Genomic DNA, 22,301 nt, shown 5'->3' with positions numbered 1-22,301 from the left:
TTGATTAGACTTTATGACGTCTGCACAGGCATATTGATGCAATCTCCAAGCATTTCATATCTCGCCATATCATAATAAATGGATGTGCATCTTTCAGAACAAAATGACACAGTGCAAACTTAATTAGTCTTTAGCGTCTTGCCACCAGTGCATCTTGTCAATAGACTAGTAGATGCATGTCTCTGAAAGACAAGTTCTATTTTGACCATTTTGTCAACTGTCAGTGTGCCACAGCCTCTCGCACAGTCCATTCTTCGAATAAAATCTTAGACATAATTGTAATTTAAAGACAGCCAAATCGCGTTGGGAAGTAAGAGTAAACATTCCCAAGATGTGAATTAGTCGTGATAATGTTTTTGAAAAACACTGCAGTATTAGGGCGGAGTTGCATCGAAGCAATTCAGAGGCTAGCTGCTAGTATTCTTACTGGTTGGTCTGATCAACAAGTGAATATTGTTGAGAAGCTTCGTGAACTCATGTGGCAATCCCTGGAGGGAAGACGACGTTCCTTCCACGGAAAACAATTGAGAAAATTTAGATAACCGGCGTCTGAAGCTCACTGCAGGCTGATTCACCTGTCGCTAACGTACATTTTGTGTAAGGACCACGAAGATAAGAGAAATTAGGGCTCGTGGGGAAATATAGTCATTTTCTCCTCGTTCTTATTGCGAGTGGTACAGGAAAAGAAGTGACAGAGCGGTGCAACGAACTCTTCGCCACGCACCATGCGGTACCTTGCGAAGCATCTACAGTAACATTTCGAACATTTGTGATGACACGTCCACACATAAATCCAATACACTGCTCTTACAGCTGATGGCGTGCATAAAGAGAAAATTGCAGCACGAGGATGGATAAACGAAACTGAAAGGAACTTCACACCCCACGTTATGAACGAATGCCATACTGAAAGTCATCGTGATTCCGCTGTTATAAAACAAAGTTTATTTCTTATATAATCCCTGTACATAGTTCTCTAAGTTTGAAATTCCCTTACATCTTAAATCTGTTCAGGTTGGCTAGAAGCAATCGCATACTTCTGTATATACCTTAGCATCTCTTTGCATTGCGTTCTAAACGCCAGCAGTAGGAGGTTGAAAAGTCAGGCATGCAGGTTTGTGAGTAATACTTCTCTGCTACAGTGTCTCAGCTTTTTTGGAGTCTCTGTAGTAGTGCTAGGTCACGTGTTATCCTGTTACACAATGCTCTTGTCCCAAGGATTTTATTGTGCCGTGTGTGAGGGAATTCTAGAACTGTCTAAATGTAGTGGAGAGCAGTTATGTTTGTATAGCCTGAGGAAAATTAATCAGAATGCAATCCTGAGCACCCCAGAACACGTTGCTCATTTCTTACTCAACAGATAACACTATTCTTTCAAACGATTTTTATGGCAAGCCCAAATGATAACATTCCTTAGTCACATTTTGTTTCAGATGGAAACGTCATAAATTGCTTGTCCAATACTCATAGAAAAACCGTGTCCTTTAGTCCGAGACCTGTGAAAATTTTTTGTTGTTGTTCTACGATGACGTCGTGGGCCTACAAAGGTGCATACAACCAGCACAAACGTTTCGACAACCCAAGTTGCGAAACCCGTCTTGCATATCACCGTATGCTGTCTCAAGATATTTGGTATTTCATTTACACTGAAACGGACGTAGTGTCTAATGAAATCGACAACTCTTTCTTTGTTGGCTCCCATGCTAACTTTACCATATGTACGCTGAGTGAGCTGCAATTTCGGCAGCAAACATATGGTCCTTCAACAAGCAGACGTCTGCTGCAGAAGTGACAGTTCACTTAGCGTACATATGGAATTCAAAGACAGCGCGGTTTCGACGACACAGTTTGGCGACACACCTTATAAAGTCAATGGATTACGATAATGAAGTGGATTCTATTGCGTTGTTGCAGTTGCACGTACCCACAAACGAAAGTCAGCTACGAATACCAGCACCGCTCCCTCGGCAGTATTCAAATGAGCAAGATGGTATAACTGTACATTATTTTTGAAAATTTCTTATAGAGTCAAACACAAGAGGAACTGGTAAACGCAGTGATTTGTTAAGTCCCATAGCGCTCAGAGGCAGTTCACAACAACTCCGGTCTTTCCACTGCTTGTTGTTTGATCTTTTTATGGGGTTACGTCTGTACCGATATGTGGCTGATTTCCTTAATTTCCATTCAGCAGTGTTATGGCACTCTCTGTCACGCAATAGTGTGTACGTGGCTCAATTCCTGCACTGTCACACTCCCTCCCTCGCATATTTTAAATAGTTTTAATTTACATTTTAAAATAGGTCTTGCCACAGTCGTGAAAGACTTCGTAGCTATCCTGCGATAGACAATTAGCACATTGCGCCCGTAAAACGAGGAAGTGAAATGAGCGGGTATGTAGTACAGCAAAAGGATAAAGGACAAATCCGCCATTCATTTATTACGTGTAGTTTTGAGTTTGTACTGCTATCGAAACGAGATTAGCATTTCCATATGAACAAAGTAAACAGTGAAACAAGTCGCGTTAGTCCACGCAGGAAGTGTCATACGTGGTACTCTATTATGGTTAATCGACAAGTAAGTGTCACGTGCGCTGAACGGCTGTCTCAGTGCCGCAATTCAAAACCCGAGAAAAAATGTTCAGCAGGTTTTTCCAGCGCCCTGGAGGCCACCGTGATTCGCAAGAAGGATAAGAGCCAGCTGTAATCCCGAAACCGACGCCTTATTATAGAGTGACTGCTGGTGCAACGACTAGAAGACTATCTCTAAACTAGTGTGCCAATTATTGCAACAGGCGAAGGCAAAAGCAACGATCTTCCTTAAACAGTTCTGCACGAGCAATTATTTTATCCATTTCACTTACAACGGGTGAAAACTATTCGGTACAGCACCACCATGTCGGATTACGGAACGCTGAAGATCCGCAGCTAACAGCTAGTATTTTCTTTAGGCCTAATAATGGGCTCTCAATTAAATACCATTACAGGCACATGACAGTAAACGTAAGCCCTCGAGTGATCACAGAAGCAGGGCATTAGATTCGCTGTAGATCGCGTGTGTGGACAGGAAATGTGGGTAACAGACTCGCAGGACTACACACTTTATCAGACGTATTAATAGGTTCAGTTTGTCACCATTTCATTCTCGACAAAATACAGGCAAAGAAAGAACAGATTGTTTCACGGAAGATAAGGGACCACACCGTATCCTAAGACTCGTAGTGCAGTGACTGCCAGAAACGTTTAATGGACGACTGTTTTGTACCTGAGGTCAGCTGCCAATAGCTTCCCGTTTGACTCAACTTAATCCCTTTAATTTCTTGTTATGGGGACATTGAAAGCCACTGCTGTTTTTCACATTCCCAAAAAACGTGTCGGTGTTACAGGAGAGCGTGTCCCACGGGCTGAAAGTTGAGAGTAGCCAAATGTGTTCGCATAAACTCGTGATCCTTTGGTAATCAGGAAGGAGGGATATGTAACAAACAGTATCAATCACACTGAACACCTCTAGTGCCAAAAAACATGTGGTTATCGTCTACACCTACATTTACATACACACTTCACAGGCCAACATGTGGTGTGTGGCAGAGGGTGCGTTGCACCATTACTGATCATTCCCTTTCTTGTCCCATTTACAAAAGGAGCCAGGAAAAACGATTTTCAATATGCTTCCTACGAGCATTAATTTCTCTTTCATCGTCGTCGCGGTCCTTAAGCGAAATTAGAGAATGGGATAGACCCTCTTGGATTAATAGCCATGCTAGACAACTGCTACGTAAACAGTTTCATCGCAGATTCAAGAGCAGTGGAAACCTAGCCGGCAAATAAAAGCTGAACGAAGCGTAAGGAGAGTAATGAGAGAAGTGTCGGTGACCCTGCAAGGAAAATCATTCTGACTAAAAACCGTAAGAGATTTTGGTTTTACGTAAAATCAGTGATTGGTTCGAAATCACTTATTCGGTCATTGTCAATATTGACACCGAAACTGAAATTGAAAGAGAGAAGGCCAAAATACTGAATTCGGTCTTCCAAAAAAGTTTCACCGCGGAAGATCATAACACAGTACTTCCTTGCGATCGTTGTACGAATTTCGAAATTGTAGATTCTGAGATAACTTATCACCGAATAGACACCTGTAAGATTCTACAGAGGTTATGCAAAATAACTTACTCCCCTTTCACTCCATTCTATTGCAGATCGTTGGAGCTACTAAGGGTACCTAGCAACCGGAAAAAGTGCAGGTAATCCTAGTTTTCAAGAAGGGTAGCAGGGCAGATGCATGTAAATATAGGCCTACGTCGCAGACATCAGTTTGTTAAGGAACGTGTATAATGCACATGTTCTAAACATTCATGGTGGTGTCTTTTTGTTCTATGTCGTGTCCCCCTACCACTTTCGCGCAACGACGCTCTGAGCATGTTTTTTAGGGAATTGACTAGTTTGAACCTGGGACCTCTTGCTGGTAAGGAGACGCCAGACCACACATGGCATGTAGAATTCAGAAGAGTTCAGTGAGACTAGCGATGATATAACCAAATACTAAATGATCTCAGCGTCAGCTCCACTGCACTCCCTGTAAAAGAATCTTAATACTAACTAAATTAAGTGGAAGGGGTTCAAGGCTTTCCTATTTTTAGTTAGCTGGTAAAATAACGTCGAAAAAGCAGTTAAGTTTATCATTGGAAATTTTATTCTACTCACGAAACATTGTTTATAAATTGCACTATTGACAAAAGGAAGTGTTTTAATACAGGATGGTAAAAACCAACTGCGTTCAACAAAAATGTGAAGGAATATTCCCTGAATGGGTTTCCAAGTTCTACAATGGATCGAAGGATGATCTATGCCATATCACATCCATAATCTAGGATTAAATTAAGTTTCACAACAGAGAAAACTATTAAAATGGTCTACAGTGACCCTCGATTATCTTTAATAACTTATCTAACTTGTCGTAAATTACAGTGGCTGATGTGCCTTCTCAATAACTATATAACAGAAAAATCATCGCGTTTCAGATTTTTACTTCAAGTGGCAAATGTGAACACCATGAGCTTTAATTGACGATTGACACTAGTATTACGCAAAAAGGAGGTGTAACAGATGAGACTTCTGCAGTTCTAAGTGAAGCTTTATGCTCTGTTATGCGGCATCGCGTGCGTTCATTACATTGTCGGTGTTCGTCAGGGGGGCGGCGGCCGGCGCAGCAGCCATCCAGCTCGACGTCTCGGAAGTAACTCTCTCCTAACTTCTCCTTACTACAATTTACCGAAGTTGGTTTAAAAAAAACTATCTGGCTGTGTTTTAATCTGACCAATCAGGGTCTCAATGTTAACCTTAAGCTCCGCCTACAAAAACTCTCTCTATCCAATGAGAAACGTTATACTTTTCGTAGTGGGGCAATGTTTTTAAAGTTTGCAACGTAACAGAGACGTGAAAAAGTCTCACGCTAAAACGTGCAGGTGGTGTGGTCCTTTTAGCGTTATCGTAAGATCTATACTGTTTTTCTGGAGGGCTCTAGCTTTTAACATGGGCTGGGGGGTGGTCCTTGACGTAACAGAGATGCAAAAAGTCTCACGCTAAAACGTGCGGGTGTTGTGGCCCTTTTTGTGTTATCGTAAGATCTATACTGTTTTTCTGGAGGGCTCTAGCTTTTAACATGGGCTGGGGGGTGGTCCTTGACGTAACAGAGGCGTGAAAAAGTCTCACGCTAAGACGTGCGGGTAGTGTGGTCTTAGCGGTAGGCTGGCGACGTGGGTGTCCAGTCCGTCCCTTATCGTACGGCCCCCTAGCTTAACACGTTTCTGCTCTCCGCTTCTGTTCTCGTTTCCCCCCTAGGAACTGCATCTGTCTCACGGTGGGAAGGTATGATATGCATTTAGGCATTCTTGTGTTAGTCTGTGGTATTCCATTTGCTCACTCGTTACTTGTATTACTTTAGTTCATTTAATGTCACGATTTATTCGGAGCTATGTGACACTACTGGATTTTCATGGAAGGTGTTGGATTGGCCTGACACCTTACAATGTATTACAACGTTTTAGTAGAACGAAAATCTTCTTTGTAAAAATCAACGAGCATCCCGCAGACAAAAATCTTTGGAAACTCAGCATGGCTTCAGAAAACATCGCTCTTGTGCAACGCAGCTAGCTCTATATTCGCACGAAGTAATGGCCGCTATCGACAGGGGATCCCAAGTTGATTCCGTATTTCTAGATTTCCGGAAAGCTTTTGACACCGTTCCTCACAAGCGACTTCTAATCAAGCTGCGGAGCTATGGGGTATCGTCTCAGTTGTGCGACTGGATTCGTGATTTCCTGTCAGGAAGGTCGTAGTTCGTAGTAATAGACGGCAAATCATCGAGTAAAACTGAAGTGATATCAGGTGTTCCCCAGGGAAGCGTCCTGGGACCTCTACTGTTCCTGATCTATATAAATGACCTGGGTGACAATCTGAGCAGTTCTCTTAGACTGTTCGCAGATGATGCTGTAATTTACCGTCTAGTAAGGTCATCCGAGGACCAGTATCAGCTGCAAAGCGATTTAGAAAAGATTGCTGTATGGTGCGTCAGGTGGCAGTTGACGCTAAATAACGAAAAGTGTGAGATGATCCACATGAGTTCCAAAAGAAATCCGTTGGAATTCGATTACTCGATAAATAGTACAATTCTCAAGGCTGTCAATTCAACTAAGTACCTGGGTGTTAAAATTACGGACAACTTCAGTTGGAAGGACCACATAGATAATATTGTCGGGAAGGCGAGCCAAAGGTTGCGTTTCATTGGCAGGACACTTAGAAGATGCAACAAGTCCACTAAAGAGACAGCTTACACTACACTCGTTCGTCCTCTGTTAGAATATTGCTGCGCGGTGTGGGATCCTTACCAGGTGGGATTGACGGAGGACATCGAGAGGGTGCAAAGAAGGGCAGCTCGTTTTGTATTATCGCGTTATAGGGGAGAGAGTGTGGCAGATATGATACACGAGTTGGGATGGAAGTCATTACAGCATAGACGTTTTTCGTCGCGGCGAGACCTTTTTTACGAAATTTCAGTCACCAACTTTTTCTTCCGAATGCGAAAATATTTTGTTGAGCCCAACCTACATAGGTAGGAATGATCATCAAAATAAAATAAGAGAAATCAGAGCTCGAACAGAAAGGTTTAGGTGTTCGTTTTTCCCGCTCGCTGTTCGGGAGTGGAATAGTAGAGAGATAGTATGATAGTGGTTCGATGAACCCTCTGCCAAGCACTTAAATGTGAATTGCAGAGTAGTCATGTAGATGACATGTAGATACACAGCACTGAAGAGGTCGGCGCTCAGGTTGATGCCGTTTTCCTTTACTTCAGTAAGGCTTGTGACACGTTCCCGCTTGGACGTTTAGCGAGAAAAAAATTACAAGTTTACCGAGTATCAGACCAGATTTGCGTCTGGTTTCAAGGCTTTCTTGGAAATTCAACATGTCGCTCTTAACAGAATAACATCGAAAGGTGTAAAGGGAATTTATGGTATATCTCAACGAGATATGATAGGACCGTTACTGTTTACACCATGCACAAATGACCTAATTGAATGCCTGGGATGCTCTTTACGGCTCTGCACAGAAGATGCAGTTGTTTGTAAACAGGTAGCAAGGCTACAAGAAAGTTACGATTTGCAGAATGACCTGGAGTGGATCAATGAAAGGTCCAGGCTCTGGCGGTTCACCTTGAACCTACATAAATGGCATACTGCGCATACGCAGTAAAAACAATAAGTCCACTACTGTGAAACTACAGTATTGATAAAAGTGGCTGGAAACAGCAACTGGAGGACTGTGACGCAAAATGAGAAGATTTGTTACGTAAATCAACCAATGATAAATTTATGTAATAAATATTCTTTTTTCATCACAAACTTCTCATTCAACTCACTTCCTTCCGCCTTGTGACTTATTGATGTTTCTCCGCTTTCCTTTCATACAGTATAAATCTTCGATACTTTGGCTCCTTGGTGACAAAAGCAGCCACCATACGAGTACCAACAATTTCCCAACTTTAGAATTCACTTTGTTCCGAGATGATGCACTCACAACTAACCGGAATACGTTTGTGGCCTTGACTGACGCAAAGTATTGAGGATATTAGATAGGTGCTGTTCGCGGTTAGATGCCTGTAGCTGGATGCAGGTGTCCGTAGTATGGTGACATATTTGTTTTGGGTGATGATGAGAGGTGGGAGAGGATGAATCCCAATGCAGGCAAGCAGCCTTCTTCTCTCGAATATCTCCAAGAGAGAAGCTGAACGTAAGGCCCCCACCTGCCGGACGGGTCAGAATTAAGTGTCTCACATACTCTCACTTCGTGAGATACTGTGTACAGGTTTGGAATTTAATCCGGGACACTGGCTTAAGAACTGATCATCAGGGACATTACGCCGCAAGCCTTCCTCTCCTTTGCCGTAAAGCCAATAACATAGAAACTAAATATGCAGGAATAGCATAGAATGTGTCTGGAAAAATATCAGTAGTGATGTTCTTTCGTCTGACGTGAGAACAGCGTGGTACAAGGTAGTCAATAATATCATCAGCACTAATGAGCGTGTCTTTGCCATCGGTTTAAGTGACACTAACCTCTGCAGAAAATGCAACCTCTTTGATATTGTCCCTCATCGTTACACATGTGGAGATCGGATTATCAACTGGAGGTGGACCAGGGAGAAAATTGCTCAAATAACAAGAACTTCAGCAAACAATGTACCGACTAACATTTTCTTCAGACCAGAGCAAAGTTACTACCCTCAGGCAAAAAATAACGCAGTGATTTGGTTAATGGGCAAATATGCAAGTTACGTTTTTAACAATATTGGGAGCGATGAACATATTGAATACAAGATTTACATGGAAAATGAATTCGAGAAAATACTTAAATATCACAATCACAATAAGAAATATGCTAACATGCTCCGATTTGTCTTCAACAGAAAGGGTATAGGTTAGGAACTGGATTCCTAGTAGAGAGGGAATAAGTTGGGTCACGTTCCCGACCCTAACCTCACCTGCAACTCACACATGAAAAATAAATCACTAGTACAGCAGATACAAGAATATGGCGACAAACATCTGGTGTCTGATATAAAGGAAGATCTTGTACTCCCTATAGATGCGCTTAGAAGGCTGGAACTGACAAAAATTACAAGGCAGTGAAGATTTTGCGATGTCGCTGTTCGGGACTTCTCTTCTGTCCATGTAATTTACCCTAGAAGGAACACACATCAAGGATTTACTGAATGATTAATTTGGGTCTGGGAAGTGATGGTGAGGAACCGGCCGCAGAAGAAGAAAATGTGCTGAACTGCCACTGGTTGAAGGTGACAGTGAAGGTGCTAAATGCGTGCTACTGCTAAAGACTCATTCTTTGAATGCTGTAATTTATGAATGCAGGTATCTGTCATCTTATTTATGCCATCTCATTATAGCCATTTTTGTTACTGTTTTTGTGGAAAAAAGTGTCATTTAATCGAGCGGTTATCCATCCAACCATTGGCTACGTCCAAGGTGGCTTACCTTCGACAGGGAACAGTGTATCCAACAAGATGAGGTAGTCGGGGTTTAGAGGTAACAGCGAGAAGGTACACGAAATGAGATATTAAAGTCACATTAGTATTAAGTCAGATGAATGGAAGATTTGGACTTGTTGGAATGATTCTATGAAAAAACGATGCATGTGTAACGGAGCTCGCATACAAGATGCTAGAGTGACCAATCTTGCAGTATTACTGCAATTTTTGAAGCAAGGCAACAAACATCGGATGATTTCAGAGATGCGGTTCTAGTATCGCACAGATGGGCACAGGCTACATGAAAGTGTAACAGAAATTTTCAGGCAACTGAAAAGGGAATAAATAGGAGAATTACAACGTCGATACTCGCCAAACCTGCTCCTGTAAATTACTAGAGGCTGTATTCGAAAACGGTGCGGCCATCATGGTGCCACAAAAGCATGTTCAACGTGGAATGGAACAGCACCGGCAAATTATTGAGACTTGCTGTGTCTTTTGGTATAAGCGATCCATGGTATCTCGTGGTTCCTTGCTTAGTAAATACGTTTCGTTCGATTTCATACCCCTCGTTTCGGTTGGTTGGTTTGGGGGATTGAAGGGACCAGACTACAAGTGCTCGTGTCGGTATTGCATTGAAAATAACTACACAACACTGCAAATGTCTTAAGCGCTGCTCGTCTTATTTGAAACCAAACTTGTTCCATTCACTCACGGTACTTGATGTTGGCAACATGCACATTACCACACGTCCTCCGCAAGCCACTGTATGGTGTAAGGCGGAAGGTACTTTGTACCACTACTACTCATTTCCTTACATGTTCCACTCGCATGCAGAGGGAAGGATATCGACTGTCTATATGCTTCCGCACTAGCCCCAACTTGCCTCACCTTTTCGGTCCTTGCGCGTATTGTGTGTTAACAGCAGCAGAATATCTCTGCGGTCATCTTCATCTAATTTTTTTAAAAACTATGTTTCTGGAAGAGAATGTCATCTTCTCTCCAGGGATTCCCATTTAAGTTCACGATGTAATTCCATAATACTCATGTGTTGATCGAACTTAAGAGTACAAAATCAAGCAGTTCACCTTTGAACTGCTACAATGTCTTCCTTTAATTCGAACTGATAGGGAACTCAAAGACTTGAGCAGTACTCAAAATAGGGCCCGAAATTTTGCTGGGGAATTTCTTGTTCACGCTGTAGATATAAATGCCAGGAAAAGTGACGTGAATCACGTCATATGCTGAGCAAAAAGTACAAACAGGCGTAGTGTCACCTTGTTCTCCGCAGATCACGACTGGTGTTGGCTGAGAGCTGACCATGCAGCGAAACGCAGTTCAGCCTTGGTGGTACAATGACCTTTGTCGTTTAATCTGGTGTTTGTGAAGTACAATATTGTATAGTCGCCTAGGAAGTGACTTCGAGCGCTGCTCCAAAGCTTTGTTTAGAAATGTGACAAGGTTTAGACGTGGCCATATCAGATGATCAGTGCTTATATCTTGGTACTGTAGTAGATAATCGCCGATGGCATTCTGGTCGCGACTGACTATGGAAATTTAATAGTCGGGCAGAACCTTGTGGAGCGAGGCGGTAAGGCGTCATCAGAACTATCCTGGTACAGGGTGTAACAGGTATTGCTGTTGTTGTTGTTGTTGTTGTGGGCTTCAGTGTAGAGTCTGGTTTGATGCAGCTCTCCTGCGCAAGCGTCTTCATCTCTGAGTAACTACTGCAACCCACATCCTTCTGAAACTGCTTATTGTATTCATCCCTAGGCTTCCCTCTACGATTTTTACCCTCCACACTTCCCTCCAATTCTAAACTGGTGATCCCTTGATGCTTCAGAACCTGTCCTAGCAACCGATCCCTTCTTCTAGTAAAGTTATACCACAAATTCTCCTCACCCCAATTCTGTTCAGAACCACCAATCTAATCTTCAGCATTCTTCTTTGGCGCCACATTTCTAAAGCTTTTATTGTCCATGTTTCACTTCCATACATGACTACAGTCCATACAAATACTTTCAGAAGAGATTTCCTCACGCTTAAATCTATACTCGATGTTAACAAATTTATCTTCTTCAGAAACGCTTTGCTTACCATAGCCAGTCTAATTTTATCTCCTGTCCACTTCGACCATCATCATTTATTTTGCTCCCCAAACAGCAACACTCATCTACTACATTAGGTCTCTCATTTCCTAATCTAATTCCCTCAGCGTCACCTGATTTAATTCGACTACATTCCTTTATCCTCGTTTTGCTTTTGTTGATGTTCATCTTATATCCTCAATTCAAGACGCTGTCCATTCCACTCAACTACTCTTCCAGGTCCTTTGCTCTCTTTCTTCTCCATACATTTTAATTCTTACTCAAAATTTTTCTTTTGTTTCCTTTACTGCTTGCTCAATATTCAGATCGAACAACATCGAAAATAGGCTACAACCCTATCTCACTCGCTTCCCTACAACTTCTTTGCTTTCGTACCGCTCGACTCGTATAACTGCCAGATGGTTTCTGTACATATTGTAAATAGCCTTTCGCTCCCCATATTTCACCCCTGCCACCCTCAGAATTTTGAAGAGAGTATTCCAGTCAACATTGTCAACAGCTTTATCCACGTAGGTTTGCCTCTCCTTAATTTATCGTCTAAAATAAGTAGTAGGGTCAGCACTGCATTGCGTTTTTCCACATTTCTACGGAATCCAAACTGATCTTCCCCGAGGTCGGCTTCTACCAGTTTTTCCATTCGTATGTAAGGAATTCGCGTTAATATTTTGCAGCTGTGAATTATTAAACTGATAGTTCCCTAATTTTCACACCTATCAACATCTGCCTTTTTTGAGATTAGAATAATTCTATTCTTCTCGAAGTCTGAGCTCCGTAACAGGTGTGAGTGGCGGTATTTTTATATGCGGTGTCTTAATGCGTACACACATCAATTTGCTGGTTGTTTTTTCTCTTGATCATAGTATGAAGACTTTCGCGACCGGATGACATATCTTCTGGTAAATCTTCCGAGATGTGAGGTCGTGGTCCATGAAACTCTTCAGCTCCTAAAGTTTCGTCCAGAGCTGCGCTGGACATCTTCAGAGGGGTGTTTCTCCTCCGGTGAGTCTTGCTGACTGACAGGTCAGACGTCTGAGAGGATATTATTGCAAATGTAGAAGCAGGTATACGTACTCTCCCCAAAGAAACTGCAAATGCAATCCGGATTGAAACCACCAGAGTACTATGCCGCAGTAAACCTCTGGAAAGTAATTTAACCAATGACGAAAGAAATGCTCTGAGAGATTTAAATGCAGATGAAGACATAGTGATTTTTCCTGCTGATAAACGGAATGCTTATGTCGTTTTAAATACAGAGGATTATCAAAGCAAAATTTTGAATCTTTTAACGTCAGGACAATACAAAAAACTTAAGAAAGATCCTACAGCGAGCGAACTACGGAAAACAAATAATCTGATAAAATCAGCCACTTCTATTCAAAAAGAAGAAAAAAGAGCTTTATTAAAGACTGAAGCTATATGTCCTAGACTTTATGGCCTACCCAAGGTACATAAGAGGGACCTTCCTCTCAGACCGATCGTTAGTGTTATCAATTCTCCTACGTATGAAATAGCAAGATATCTATCAACTCGTTTACAACCATATATTGGAAAAACTGACTCATATATAAAGGACTCACGTCATCTTATAGAGAAAATTGAAGGTTTAATTCTGACTCCTGAAGATACTTTAGTAAGTTTTGATGTAGTATCTTTATTCATTATGATTCCAGTTAACAAAGTTATGGATTTTATAACGGATATTTTTCCAGAAGATCTGACTGCTCTTTTCAGACATTGTCTTACTTCCAGTCAGTTCCAGTGGAATAATGAATTTTATGAGCAACTTAATGGCCTAGTAATGGGTAACCCATTGGGTCCTGCAGTATCTAATTGCTACATGGAGAAATTCGAACAGTCAGCTTTGGAAAAAAGCAGATAAGAAACCATCTCGCTGGTATCGGTATGTAGCCGATACATTTGTGGTCTGGCCACATGGCAGAGAAGAACTTTTTGATTACCTTAATAATATAAATCCAAGAATCCAATTTACCATGGAGAGAGAAAATGACAACAAAATACCGTTTTGGATGTTTTAGTTATGAGACAGACAGATGGAAGATTGAAACAACAGATTTTTAGAAAAATAACGCACACAGACAGATACGCACATAAAAACTCTAACCACCATCCACAACAAAAGAGAGGTGTGACTAAAAGTCTCGTTGACAGAGTCAGACGGATTTGCACGCCGGAGTATATAGTCGTCGAATTAAAACATCTGAAGCACGCTTTTGAGAAAAATGGCTACTCAAAAAAAAGAAGTAAGCAGAATTTTGCACCCAAACAACAGAAAGCCTAAGGACTAGCCCGAGAAACGATGGAAGAAGACAGTCTCTCTCCCTTTTATAAAGAAAGTAACGGATCAGATTGGAAAGATTTTGAGTAAACACGATATTAGACCTGATTTTAGACCAACGAAGAAAATTTGTCATGTTCTCCGGTAGGTAAAAGATAAAGGCACTCCTCTATCAGCCAGTGGCGTATATAAAATTCCGTGTACATGTGGTAAAGTTTATATTGGAATAACGAAGAGAAGCGTAAATACACGGTTAAAAGAGCACAGAAGTATTTGCCGATTAGGGAAAACGGACAAATCGGCTGTAGCAGAACACGCTTTTCAGTCAGGAAATCATCAAGTGAAGTTTTCCGAAACAAAAATTTTATCTACAACGACGAACTATTACCCACGGCTTTGTAGAGAAGCAATTGAAATATATAAACATAGGGATAATTTTAATCGGAAAGAAGAGACCATGAAACTTGGTGATATTTGGACAGTAGCACTACAGAATTGCTAGACAGTTTTATCTGTTACGAGATTAAGATCGATAGTTAAGTTTTATCTCTGACAAAGATTACCTCTGCATATCACGTGTAACTTTGGCCACGCCCACTTTCTACGAAATATAAGTCGCTCTCAGACGTTCGACCCGTCAGTCGGCAAGACTCACCGGAGGAGAAACACCCCTTTGAAGATGTACAGCGCAGCTCTGGACGAAACGTTAGGAGCTGAAGAGTTTCATGGACCACGACCTTACATCCCGGAAGGTTTACCAGAAGATATGTTTTTCTCTGCTGTGAACAGTATTCCGACAACCAGATCACAAGCTTTGCGACCTAACGTTTTCTGCAGAGTCCTACTGCACTACTAACTGGACTATGCCTGTCAGTATGGACTAGCTGTTTTGCATCTACGAGTCCACACTTCAACATCTGACTTACTGCCCATGGGAAAATAAACATTAATGGCTCGCTCTTGCCACACGCACTTAGAGGTACTAACCGACCTAAAAACATATGGCTTGTAATGACTAGAATTATTACTCTGGAAATCACGCAAATACTGATGTAAAGTTTCGTAAACCGTCCTCAGGCACCAACAGAAATACCTGCACTTGCAGCCGTTACAACCCATATATGATACCCTGACTGGGAGGATATTTTGTTTGATAAAAACTCACTAATGTTTTAAATGAGTCTCAAAAGCACCAAGAAGCGTAGTTAAGATCTTCTCTTAGTCCTCCTCTCTCTAAAAGCATCTTCCTTTGTTCTGATCTTGCTTCTTTGGAGCTGAACTCAGCTGCACAATATGAATTGGCAACTCTTGTTGGTCTAAAAGTTACACTCCCTTTACAGCCAGGGTTGATGATTTGCCTTAACACTCTTATTCTTCCCACGTTTTCATCATTACTTGATCACAAAGTGTCATTGACTACCCATTTGCTTTTCAGCTTCAGGAAAGGAATTCTTGCGTTCGAAACACACCCTTGAAACTTCAGACTTTCGGAAATTGTACCATGTCTCAGATCGAGGTTGAAACAGTAACTGAATGGATTTCATGTAATTTTAGATTTTGTGGCTCATGTTCTGCTTCGAAAATAGCTTCTATATCTTTTTCGTTACGGTAATGGACATTGCCACATTTATTACTGAAGGATCTTCATCTATACTTATTTGCCCACCAAATATTGCAATATAAAGAGTTAATATTAAAATGATCATATCAACTAACACATAGCCTAAACCACAAATGCTATTTGATAAAATCTCCTCGAATGATCCTAGTTCCTCAAATTGAGGACTTAATTTGGATTCACTAATAAGGATGGTGGTCGTGTCTCTTGCTCTCTGATGTCACATTCTGATCAACTGTATCTACACTGATGGTGGATTCGTCCTAATGGTAACCAGATAATTTTTTCTTTCATATCATGTTGGTTACCACCAAATGTACGCTTCTTAAACAGGGTGGCAGCTCTAGGCATGTTTATAATGTGTCGAACTACACCGAAGCACTTTCAAAGACACAGTTCTACGCTAAAGTCACCTATTTTCAAATAAAACGTAGCGAAGCGACAGACAAATTGAAAACAGCAGGGCAACCAACATTGAGCACTGCATATCTTCTCTCAGTAATGTAAACCCAGCCATTTATGTGGTGTAGTTTCAATCATAGCTTTATATAAAGAGATCGATATTCAAAATTAGTTAGCTTCACAGATACGTAAGTAATGCAATAGAATTAAAAATAAAATGTTTCCAATGGTCATACAGATAAATTATATACGATATAGGCTGGAAAAAGTGAACATTATAGAACATGTTTTGAAAAATACTAAAAATTTCCGACTTTTGCTTACAAGTTCCCCTCTAATCAGGAGATGCCAATTATGAGGGAATTACATTAGGATAAGTGATAATATTTACGTATGAGTTTTCCTATTTGGCCAGAAAAATAACTGACAATTGCTGAAGTAGAGAGAAAATGAAATACACAGTGAAATTAACAATAAAAACTTTTCTTAAAAGAGAACTTTGTCAACATGGAATGTAAATTTAATAGGAAGTATTTTCTCAAGGTATTTAGAGTATTTCAAGGTGGGTGATAAAAAATACAGACCAGAGCACAAGACTCTGTAACACTTAAATTTAAATTTGATGTCAAATAGTTCTCTATTTACACATACATATATAGAAGTATATATAAATGCATACTCACCTGGGTATCCAGGCCATGGCAGGGAGCAGTTACGAGTAGTGCAACATGCCTTGGTTCCTTCAGCATTACAGGTGCAGTTGTTACAGTCGTTCTTGAATGTTTTATTAGGCTTGCATTTTATTTCCACTGTGGACATTGTAAGCTAACAATTAACTCTTCTCAAGCAACGTAATGTTTCATGCAGTACACGTAATTCGAAACCGGGCAAAGTAGAGAGTAAAGTTTTGAACTTATGCGGAGATACATCTCTACATAATCCAATATATGGAACTTATAGGGATAAATGAAACATGAAAGAATACACATCACACACTATGCGCGAAAAATCAATTGAAAGTCATGACCAGTCATTGTCATAAAACTGGGTGGCTCTGTAGTCACTCACAACTAACACAAGTCCAAGCAGCCTTTGCTAGGCAGTGCTGCAATCGTAGGATTTAAGGGGGCAGTGGCAAGAAATTGATAATGCAAGGTGGGAGTAGTGTGAGCTTGAAAAATTCAAAATGGGGGAACTGTCCCAGTTATGCTGTTGGGAAAGTAAAATGAAAATGCAAGATGGTGTAACTAGCCCAGTTATTTTCTGTAGTCCCTCTGACATCACAATCCAAACTACATGTTCAAAAACATCAAAATGACCTGAATTACCTATCAAAATACATAAAGAGTACAACTTACAGTATTTTCACGTCTGTGTAATTTATCAAAGAGCTCCCATTCACACACACAAAAACAAATACATACACACACACACACACACACACACACACACACACAACCATAAACATACACATAACACACACACACACAAAACAGTTATGTTAATGTTAGCCATAGTGTTATATCCATGTCTAAATAGTCTGTAGTATTGTTCTATAAAACATTTGTTAGCTAAAATAATGTTTTATCTACTGTATGAGTGCAATTATTGCTTAATTTACGCACGACTGATAAAACAAACTCAAATTGAAGGCCACAGTGATATTCCAAGTGTAAATTATTCTATAACAATACTTTGCCAAAATAACACACTTCAATAATAAAAGTCACTTCAACTTAGGTAGAAATGAGGCTATAATACTGCTACAGCAAAAACAAATTGACTGAGCACTGTTTTAAGAAGTAAGAAGATAATGCACCAATAAAACTATAATTAATAAAATTGACTGGTCACCATATTTTTCTTCTTAGTGAGTTTGACCTAGGACCTACTTGTGGTAGCGTTTTCATCCACTAACCCTAGATATTACGACAATTTATCACAACAAACCACATTCAAAACCTGCATTTTATCATTTAAACTGCATATTGTCATTATACACAACTATAACTTCGAAATGTGTCAGATAAGGTATATAGGTACAACATGGTAAAAGACAATGTTTGACACAGTTCCATACAGAGAGGAAAATCCGATCTGTGTAAAAATCAACCTTTGTATCAAAATAAAGTAATTTACCACACAATGCTACGATTTTGACTACAGAACACATATGGGTGACTTATTATAATAAACAAGTGTAACTACAGATTCGATGAGGAAAGAAATGTTGATCATTGATTATTTATCAAAGTACTTAAAGTTTTCAAGTACAAAACACATCTAATGTACTGTCATTACTTAACTGTTCTATAACAGTAAAAAAAACAATCATGTCTCACCTGTTGACACTATTGATATAACTTACAGGTTAAAGTGAACTTGGCAGTCAGCATAGTTTGATTACTGATTCTACCACACTTTAAGGGGAGGGGGTAGGACGTCAAACGGGCCGACTTGGGGCAGGAGAGGCATCTCAGGACATTTTACTTTCCAGTGTATATACTTTTACAAATAAATTCGTAACACTTTGTCAGCAACACCAGGAATGATTCCGGATTCACACTCATTGCAGTGGAAGTTCGAAAACATTACGAAATAAATTATTTTACGTGCGAAATTTTATCATTTTTTTCACTTACTAATGGCTGCATTTGTTGCTACAGGTATACTTTTCATCATACGTTAGAGAGATTCTTCGATGAACTTTGCACATCATACATACCATACCCACAGGTGTATCAAACTCTAGAATTTATTTAATTTATGAAAAAACGAACGAACTGTTATACACTCCTGGAAATGGAAAAAAGAACACATTGACACCGGTGTGTCAGACCCACCATACTTGCTCCGGACACTGCGAGAGGGCTGTACAAGCAATGATCACACGCACGGCACAGCGGACACACCAGGAACCGCGGTGTTGGCCGTCGAATGGTGCTAGCTGCGCAGCATTTGTGCACCGCCGCCGTCAGTGTCAGCCAGTTTGCCGTGGCATACGGTGCTCCATCGCAGTCTTTAACACTGGTAGCATGCCGCGACAGCGTGGACGTGAACCGTATGGACGTCCGCATGTATCCCGTGCCACCCAACGTGCTCTAGAAGGTGTAAGTCAACTACCCTGGCCAGCAAGATCTCCAGATCTGTCCCCCATTGAGCATGTTTGATACTGGATGAAGCGTCTTCTCACGTGGTCTGCACGTCCAGCACGAACGCTGGTCCAACTGAGGCGCCAGGTGGAAATGGCATGGCAAGCCGTTCCACAGGACTACATCCAGCATCTCTACGATCGTCTCCATGGGAGAATGGCAGCCTGCATTGCTGCGAAAGGTGGATATACACTGTACTAGTGCTGACATTGTGCATGCTCTGTTGCCTGTGTCTATGTGGTTGTGGTTCTGTCAGTGTGATCATGTGATGTATCTGACCCCAGGAATGTGTCAATAAAGTTTCCCCTTCTTGGGACAATGAATTCACGGTGTTCTTATTTCAATTTCGAGGAGTGTATTTTAAGCTTCGTGTTTATAAAAACACAGATTTTATAGATAATTACCTCAATTTTTATCACAGTTTTTAATAGATTTGGAAAATTCTAGAGTCTCATATACCTTTAAGTATGGTTTGTATGCTGTGCAAAATTCATTGAAGAATCTCTCTTACGTATGAAGAAATGTGTACCTATAGCAACAAATGCTGCCATTAGTAAGTAAAAAAAATGATGAATTTCACACGTAAAAAAAATTACTTCGTTATGTTTTAGAACTTCCACTGCTATGAGTGTAAATTTTGAATCCTTGCTGGTCATGCTGACAAAGTTTTATGAATTTATTCGTAAAAGTATAGAAAGTGGAAATAGAAATGTTCTGTGGTGCCTCTCCTGCTCCAAGTCGGCTCCTTTGACGTCCTACCCCCTTTAAAGAAACTGAAAGTCGTCAGTATTATTTATCAAATTTGTTAAAGAATTTCCATGATATAAAAAAACATCTATGACACTATTGCTGATTTAAATTATAGTTTAATGTCCACTTGGCAACAAGCATAGTTCAATCGTTGTAACATACTTAAAAGAAATAAAAGTCGTGTTATTTATCAAAACAAATGTGTTCTATTGTTGGTACTAGAAATTTGACTGACAAGTTAAAGTGCACTTGTGGATGATGACTTATACTGTCACACAGTGGAAACTACATGAAACTTTGATGAAATGCCGTTCTCAATAGTAATAATACACATTTGTATAAGTAATAAACGAGAGTTCCTATGATTTCAGCTACCGTGAATTAACTATTATTCAAAGTATCCAAAATCGACTCCATGCTAGGAAGAAAAATTATCTTTCAGCATAAAATGTTTGTCACCTACAGCCAACTTCGCCAACTTATACATCTATAAAGTGACAATTCCATAACAATGTGGAGAAATACTGATTAGTAATTTTAACATCTGAATTTAATATATGTTTATAGACACAGAGCCTTCTGTTACACCTTAACAACCAGCCGCAACAAAATTGTAAGAAACTGCTCGATACATCAACAGATATAGATAAACAAAAACCAAAATCTAAAAAATTCCATATAACCACTGCACACGTGCACATTCGAATCGTTTTTTCTTCATTTACAAACCCAATGTTTCTTACATTTATTTCTGTGGTACCACACAAAATCTCTGACAGTATAAAAATGGATAACGTTATGAGGAGGGGGTAATGATGGTCAGCTGACAAGCTGACTGCCAGTACGCTGACCATGGTGATTACTATCACCCCAGATAATATTTTTGGTGAAGCAATGATGATCATTTGGCATGGTGACTACTTTACCCCAGTACTTTTGGGTGTAGCAATGATTGTCACGTGACATAATGATTATCAGCAGGTCAACGATAGTCAGTTGATAAAGTGAGTGCCATTACTACAGATTCCATTGGGGCAATGTTGCTAAGGTGACATGGTGACTACCTTTACCCCAGACACTGAAGAGGTGGGGGCGCAATGATGATTACGTGAGATGGTGGCTGCCATAACCTTGAATGATGTTGAAACAGTGATGACTTGGTCACTGTTATTAGTCAAAACTTGGTGATTACCTTTACCCCAAACATTTGCTGGATATTATTAAGTTGCTGTAATGATCAATTGACATGGCGAGTACGAATACTCTGGGTACTATTATGGGCAATGGTGGTTGGTTGGCATGGTGACTGCCATCACCTCAGATCATGGTGACTACCATTACCCTGAATGCGTGGTGAAAACTGCTGCGGAGAGTGATGGTCAGCTGAAATTATGACTGCCATCACCCCAGTGATGGTGACTATCATTCCACCAAATGCAAGCTTTCACTCAACAAGTGAAAAGTTATTGGTGACTGCTGGATCCCAAATAGTGTGGCAACACCAGAAGTTGACAGCCTACGTGCTACAATGTCGCAGAGGGTATCAGCTCCCAGAAGTTAAAACAAAATTGTGGCACCAGCAGCTGACACTGTATCCACCATAACATGACTACATGAAATCAGAGATGGTCTGTATTATAACAAAAAATATAACCGCAACTTAATTGTAACACCTTGAATGTCAATGTGCAGACATTAACTCGACTTGTCTGAAAAAGTGCATGTACACTCCTGGAAATAAAAAAAAGAACACATTGACACCGGTGTGTCAGACCCACCATACTTGCTCCGGACACTGCGAGAGGGCTGTACAAGCAATGATCACACGCACGGCACAGCGGACACACCAGGAACCGCGGTGTTGGCCGTCGAATGGCGCTAGCTGCGCAGCATTTGTGCACCGCCGCCGTCAGTGTCAGCCAGTTTGCCGTGGCATACGGAGCTCCATCGCAGTCTTTAAGACTGGTAGCATGCCGCGATAGCGTGGATGTGAACCGTATGTGCAGTTGACGGACTTTGAGCGAGGGCGTATAGTGGGCATGCGGGAGGCCGGGTGGACGTACCGCCGAATTGGTCAACACGTGAGGCGTGAGGTCTCCACAGTACATCGATGTTGTCGCCAGTGATCGGCGGAAGGTGCACTTGCCCGTCGACCTGGGACCGGACCGCAGCGACGCACGGATGCACGCCAAGATCGTAGAAACCTACGCAGTGCCGTAGGGGATCGCACCGCCACTTCCCAGCAAATTAGGGACACTGTTGCTCCTGGGGTATCGGCGAGGACCATTCGCAACCGTCTCCATGAAGCTGGGCTACGGTCCCGTACACCGTTAGGCCATCTTCCGCTCACGCCCCAACATCATGCAGCCCGCCTCCAGTGGTTTCGCGACTGGCGTGAATGGAGGGACGAATGGAGACGTGTCGTCTTCAGCGATGAGAGTCGC

General features: G+C 41.0%; 1 protein-coding gene across 4 annotated transcripts in view; it reads right to left on the bottom strand.

The window, feature by feature from the left end:
* The window catches only part of LOC126284476 (uncharacterized), a 91,229-nt gene that overhangs the window by 34,076 nt on the left and 34,852 nt on the right, over positions 1-22,301 (bottom strand). For 2 of the 4 annotated variants that reach the window (XM_049983431.1, XM_049983433.1), the window contains exon 7: positions 16,639-16,764. The exons of the other annotated variants lie outside the window; for them this stretch is intronic. In XM_049983431.1, the coding sequence (XP_049839388.1) occupies positions 16,639-16,764 (126 nt within the window). The remainder of the gene's footprint in view (positions 1-16,638; positions 16,765-22,301) is intronic. 4 annotated transcript variants of the gene reach the window in all.

This window comes from Schistocerca gregaria, chromosome 8, assembly GCF_023897955.1.
Source record: "Schistocerca gregaria isolate iqSchGreg1 chromosome 8, iqSchGreg1.2, whole genome shotgun sequence".
Classification (NCBI taxonomy): domain Eukaryota; kingdom Metazoa; phylum Arthropoda; class Insecta; order Orthoptera; family Acrididae; genus Schistocerca; species Schistocerca gregaria.
This window is presented reverse-complemented; position numbering and strand designations above follow the sequence as displayed.